The sequence below is a fragment of the Neopelma chrysocephalum genome, unplaced genomic scaffold, assembly GCF_003984885.1.
Source record: "Neopelma chrysocephalum unplaced genomic scaffold, ASM398488v2 Primary Assembly neopelma1_97278, whole genome shotgun sequence".
In the NCBI taxonomy this organism is placed as follows: Eukaryota; Metazoa; Chordata; class Aves; order Passeriformes; family Pipridae; genus Neopelma; species Neopelma chrysocephalum.
Window position 1 is genome coordinate 2211 of NW_020925919.1, and position 6033 is coordinate 8243.

A 6033-nucleotide genomic window follows, 5' to 3' on the forward strand; every position below is an offset into this window, starting at 1 on the left:
CCCCTCACATTTCCCGCCCTTTTCCCCCCATGTTTCCCGCCCTTTTCCCCTCACATTTCCCACCATTTTCCCCTCACATTTCCCACCCTTTTTCCCTCACCTTTTCCACCCTTTTCCCCTCACATTTCCCACCATTTCCCTCTTACATTTCCCACCCTTTTCCCCTCACATTTCCCCCCATTTTCCCCTCACATTTCCTGCCCTTTTCCCCTCACGTTTCCCACCATTTCCCCTCGTGTTTCCCACCCTTTTCCCCCTCACATTTCCCACCCTTTTCCCCTTCTTACTTCCCACAATTTCCCCTTCCCATTTCCCACCATTTCCCCCTCACATTTCCTACCCTTTTCCCCTCACGTTTCCCATCCAGCCCCGGAATTCCCAAACCTCAACAAACCCCCCCCAAATCCCACCAAATCATTCCCAAATCCCTCCATGGTATTCCCAAACCCCTTGCCCCCTCCTCCCCATTCCCAAACCCGTCGGCATTCCCATTTTTCCTCACCTTGTCCCCGGCCAGGACCCGGAAGCTGTTGATGACCTGCTCCGCCGTGTCCGTGTCCGTCGTTTCCCGGGACATGAAGTCGATGAAGGCCTGGAATGTGACACTCCCGCTGCCGTTGGGATCCACCACGGCCATGATCCGCTGGAATTCTGCGTCACCCTGGAAGGATGGGGGGGGGGGAGCACCACGGTCAGGAATTCTGGGGCTTTTCCCGGGAATTCCGCAGCTTTTCCTGCTCATTTCAGAGCTTTTCCTGGGATTTTTCTCGGAGCTTTTCCGGGCATTCCCGGTGCTTTTCCCACCAATTCTGGATCTCCTCCAGGGAATTCCCCAGCTTTCCCAAAAATTCCACATATTCCCCAGGAAATTCCAGAGCTTTCTCAGGAATCCCGGAGCTTTTCAAAGGATTCCAGAACTTTTTTCTCCCCCTCCCCGGGGATTCTGGAGCTTTTCCAGGACACGCAGAGCTTTTCCAAGGTTCCGGCGCGTTCCCGGCCCCGTCCTCTCCCCCCTCCCCAAAAACAGGGAAACAAAGGTGGAAAAGGGTGGAAAAAAAAGTCGGAAAAGGCGGAAAAAGGAGCGTTACCAGCCCGGATCCTGAAGAGCCCAGGAGGGCGCGGAAGTCCTTGGAGTCCGTGCGGCGCTTCGGCTGCGGGACCAGGAGGAGGAGGAGGAGGGAGAGAAACAGGAACAGGGAGAGGAGGAAGAGGAGGAGGAAGAGGAAGAGAAGAAGCAGAAAATCCGTTAGAGGAGGAAACCGGCCCGGAAATGGGGGAGGAAGAGGAGCAAGGAAAGGGAAGGGAAGGAAAGGAGGGAGGAAGAGGAGAAGGAAGGAGGAGGAGAAGGAGGAGAACGAGGAAGAGGAAGGAAAGGGAAGAGGAGGAGGAGAACGAGGAAGAGGAAGGAAAGGGAAGAGGAGGAGGAGGAGAACGAGGAAGAGGAGGAGGAGGAGAAGGAGGAGAACAGGGAAGAGGAAGGAAAGGGAAGAGGAGGAGAACAAGGAAGAGGAAGGAAAGGGAAGAGGAGAAGGAGGAGAAGGAAGAGGAAGGAAAGGGAAGAGGAGGAGGAAGAGGAGAACAAGGAAGAGGAAGGAAAGGGAAGAGGAGGAGGAGGAGGAAGAGCAGGAGGGAGGGAAAGGGAAGGGAAGGGATCCATCCGAGGAAGAAATGGCTGGAGGAGCGTGAGGAGGAGCCTGGAAGGGGAGGAAGAGCCCTGGGAAGAAGAGGAAGAGGAAAAGGAGGAAGAGGAGGAGGAGGAGGAAGAGGAGGAGGAAGAGGTCGGTACCTGCCGGTCGTTCTCGACGTCGTAGCCCAGACTGATCAAACAGGCCTTGAACTCCTCCGGGCCCAGGGACCCCCCGTGGTCCTGGAAAACAGGGAAAACCGGGAAAAATGGAGCAGGACGAGGGAAAAAGGGAAAAAGTGGGGAAAAACAGGGGGACAGTGGGGAAAAACGGGGGAAAATGAGGGAAACCAGGAGGAAATTCCCATGTTCCGAGGTGGGAAATGGAGAAAACCAAGAAAAACGGGGAAAATGGGGGAAAATGGGGGGGAAGATGGGGGGGGGAAAGGAAGAAAAGTGAGGGAAACCAGGAGGAAATTCCCACGTTCCAGGGTGGGAACAACCCCGTGGGGCTTCTCCGGGATCCCAGCGATCCCAACAAATCCCTGGGATCCCCCCTGATCCCTGGGACCCCCCTTGGATCCCGGACCTTGTCGAAGTGGTTGAAGGAGGCCCGGAATTCCTGCATCTGCTCCTGGCTGATCCCTTTGGCGTCGCGGGTCAGGATCTGGTTTTCCACCTCGTTGATGGTTCGGGCGATCGTCGTCAGCAGCTGCTCCCACCCCACCCGCAGGTGCTGGAATTCCAACGGGAACGGCGGGAATCAGGGATGGCTCCACCCCCGGGATCCCTCCCTGCCCATTCCCGGTCCCTCAATGACCCCAGATCCCGGTGGGATGTTCCCAAATCCCAGTGGATTTGGGATGTTCCCACCTCCATGGTGTAGTTGGAGCGCTGGTTGTGGAAGATCAGGGGCCTCCTGCCCATCCCAGGATCCCTCCAGGATCCCTCCCTGCCCCTCAATGACCCCAGATCCCGGTGGGATGTTCCCAAATCCTGGTGGGATGCTCCCAGATCCCGGTGGATCCCGGTGGGATGCTCCCAGTTCCCAACAACTCCTACCTCCATGGTGTAGTTGGAGTGCTGGTTGTGGAAGATCAGGGGCCTCCTGCCCATCCCAGGATCCCTCCAGGATCCCTCCCTGCCCCTCAATGACCCCAGATCCCAGTGGATCTCAGTGGGATGTTCCCAAATCCCAACTCCCACCTCCATGGTGTAGTTGGAGTGCTGGTTGTCGAAGATCAGGGCCTCCTGCACGAGCTGGTGCTGCTGCTCCAGGAGCTCCAGGTTGGGTTTGTACTCCACGATGTTCTCCTCGTACTCCTTCAGGTGGTTCAGCTGATCCTCCAGGGTCCCGTTCATCTCGATGGAGATCCGGCCGATTTCCTGGGAAAAACCCGGGATAACGTTGGAGATGGAACATTCCGGGGTTGGTTCCAGCATTCCCGGCTTTCCCACAGCCCCATTGAGCCTCCCCAGGTCCCTGAGCCCAGAATTCCCTCCTGGTTTTCCAGGAGAACACCAGGAGATCGGCGATCCACACATCCAACCCTTTCCCAACCCTTTTTGACCCGGGATAACATTGGACACGGCCCATCCCGGGGCCGATTCCACCATTCCCGGCTTTCCCACTCCCCAGGGTGATCCCAGATCCCTGAGCCCAGAATTCCCTCCTGGTTTTCCAGGAGAACACCAGGAGATTGGCAATCCACACATCCAACCCTTTCCCAACCCTTTTTGACCCGGGATAACGTTGGACACGGCCCTTCCCAGGGCCAATTCCACCATTCCCGGGCTCTCCCAGCCCCCGGATCCTGTTGGATCCCGTTGGGATGATCCCTCACCTCCATCTTGGTCTGGATCCAGGGCCCCACCCTGTTGGCCTGGCTCCCGAACTGCCTCCGGAGGTGCTCGTTGGAATTCTGCCGGTTCTGCTCCTCCTGCAGCGCCTGGTCCCGCTTGGGAACCAGCTGCTGCACCTGCAGGAAAACAGGGAAAAAACACATGGAAAACCGGGAAAAAACCCCATGGAAAACTGGGAAAAAACCCCATGGAAAACAGGGAAAAAACCCCATGGAAAACCGGGAAAAAGCGCGGGGAAAAAACACCGGAAAACCGGACCGGGAAGTCCATGAGGGAAAATTGGGATGGGGTGGGGGAAATGCAAGGAAAAACCTGCCGGGAAAGCGGGAAGGGGTTGGGAAAGGTGGGTGGGAAACCGGGATGGGGTTGGGAAACTTCCTGGGATTTCCAAGTGGAGGGACTTGGGAGGGAATTTGGAAAGAGATCCGGGGATGGAGGAGTTTGGGAGTGGATTTGGGAATGGGGGGGTTTGGGAGCAGATTTGGGAATTGAGGAGTTCAGGAACGGATCTGGGATCAGATTTGGGAATGGGGGCAGATCTGGGAGCAGATTTGGGAGTAGATTTGGGAATGGAGGGGTTTGGAATCAGATTTGGGAATGGAGGGGTTTGGGAGTGACTTTGGAAAGAAATCCAGGGATGGAGGGGTTCAGGAGCAGATCCGGGAGCAGATTTGGGAATGGAGGGATTTGGGAGCAGATCTGGGAACGGAGGAGTTCAGGAGTGGATCTGGGCTCAGATTTGGGAATGGAGGGGTTCGGGAGCAGATCTGGGAATTGAGGAGTTTGGGAGCAGGTTTGGGATCAGATTTGGGAATGGAGAGGTTTGGGATCAGATCTGGGAATTGAGGAGTTTGGGAGCAGATCTGGGATCAGATTTGGGAATGGAGGGGTTTGGAAGCATATTTGGGAACGGAGGGGTTCAGGAGCGGATCTGGGAGCAGATTTGGGAACGGAGAGGTTCGGGAGCAGATTTTGGAATGGAGGGGTTTGGGAGTGACTTTGGAAAGGGATTCAGGGATGGAGGGGTTCAGGAGCGGATCCGGGAGCAGATTTGGGAGCAGATTTGGGAATGGAGGGGTTCGGGAGCGGATCTGGGATCAGATTTGGGAACGGGGGGGTTCAGGAACAGATCCAGGAGCAGCTTTGGGGCTGGTTTAGGGCGGAAGGATTCCCGGAATTCCCTTGGGCCCATCCCGGTGCCGCCGTATCCGCACCCGCTCCCACTTGGAGTTGATGAGCTGAGGGGTGACGGAGGTGTAGGGGTTGCTGGTGGGCAGCTGGATCCCGTGGAGCTCCGCGATCCGCTGCGCTTCCCGCTGGATGCCCAGGATCGCCTCCCGCTCCTTGTCCGCCTCCGGAAGCGTCGACTTGAACTGGTCGTGGGCGGTGATGAGGCCCTGGGACACACACGGGATGGAGGGATCAGCACCCGGAACCGGGATCAGAACCGGGAATGGGGGTGGGATTGGCACCAGGAACCACCATGGACATGGGAATGGCGGGATCAGCACTGGGAACTGGGGAGGGATCGGCACCCAGAACCGGGATCAACACCGGGAACTGGGGAGGGATCAGCACCCGGAACCGGGATCAGAACCCAGAACCAGAGCGGGATCAGCACCCAAAACCAGGATCAGCACCGGGAACTAGGGAGGGATCGGCACCCGGAACTGGGGCGGGATCAGCACCCGGAACTGGGATCAGCACCAGGAACTGGGGAGGGATTGGCACCCAGAACCGGGATCAGCACCGGGAACCAGAGTGGGATCAGCACCCAAAACCAGGATCAGCACCAGGAATGGGGGTGGGATCAGCACCCGGAACTGGGATCAGCACCGGGAACCGGGGTGGGATCAACACCCAGAACCAGAGTGGGATCAGCACCCGGAACTGGGATCAGCACCAGGAACTGGGGAGGGATCAGCACCGGGAACCAGGGAGGGATCAGTACTGGGAACAGGGGCAGGATCAGCACCCGGAACTGGGATCAGCACTGGGAACCAGGGAGGGATCGGCACCGGGAACCAGAGCGGGATCAGCACCCGGCACTGGGATCAGCACCAGTAACCGGGATCAGCACCAGGAACCGCCACAGACCCGGCACTGGGCCCGAAAACACTCGGAAAGGGCCATTTTTTGGGGCTACTTTGGCCATCCTGGGCCGTGCCCATGGGAGACTCCAGCCATTCCCGTGGAATTCCCGTGTTCCCACCTGTATCTCCTCGATGGTGTGGACGATGAACATGTCCTGCAGGTCCTCCATGGCGCTCTCCATCCAGTTGTTGAAGGGCGCCGCGCGCTTGGCGTACTCCAGGTGCAGCTCGTCGATCGTCTCCAGCTGCTTCTCCGTTTTCTGGGAATACCAGTAGGGTCGGGATCGGGGTAGGGATCCCTCGGGGGTCCCTCCCATGCCGGGGGTTCCCCCCTTTCTCACCTCCAGGGCGTCCCGGCGGCTGTGGGTGAGGGAGCCCAGCAGGTCCCACTGGTCGCAGATGCGCTGGCACCGCGAGTTCACGCTCGGGGAGTCGTAGTAATCCAGCTCGCTG

The 6033-nt window shown here is 58.1% G+C and overlaps 1 protein-coding gene across 1 annotated transcript in view; it reads right to left on the minus strand.

Annotated features, from left to right (window-relative positions):
* Nucleotides 1-6033, minus strand: part of LOC113961567 (alpha-actinin-4) — a 15056-nt gene that overhangs the window by 1488 nt on the left and 7535 nt on the right. The window contains exons 6-13 of the mRNA XM_027671993.1: nt 5922-6033; nt 5700-5840; nt 4702-4884; nt 3469-3603; nt 2831-3010; nt 2214-2360; nt 1787-1867; nt 503-661 (exon numbers count right to left, since the gene is read on the minus strand). The exon at nt 5922-6033 is cut by the window's right edge and continues 161 nt beyond it. Of these exons, the coding sequence (XP_027527794.1) occupies nt 503-661; nt 1787-1867; nt 2214-2360; nt 2831-3010; nt 3469-3603; nt 4702-4884; nt 5700-5840; nt 5922-6033 (1138 nt within the window). The remainder of the gene's footprint in view (nt 1-502; nt 662-1786; nt 1868-2213; nt 2361-2830; nt 3011-3468; nt 3604-4701; nt 4885-5699; nt 5841-5921) is intronic.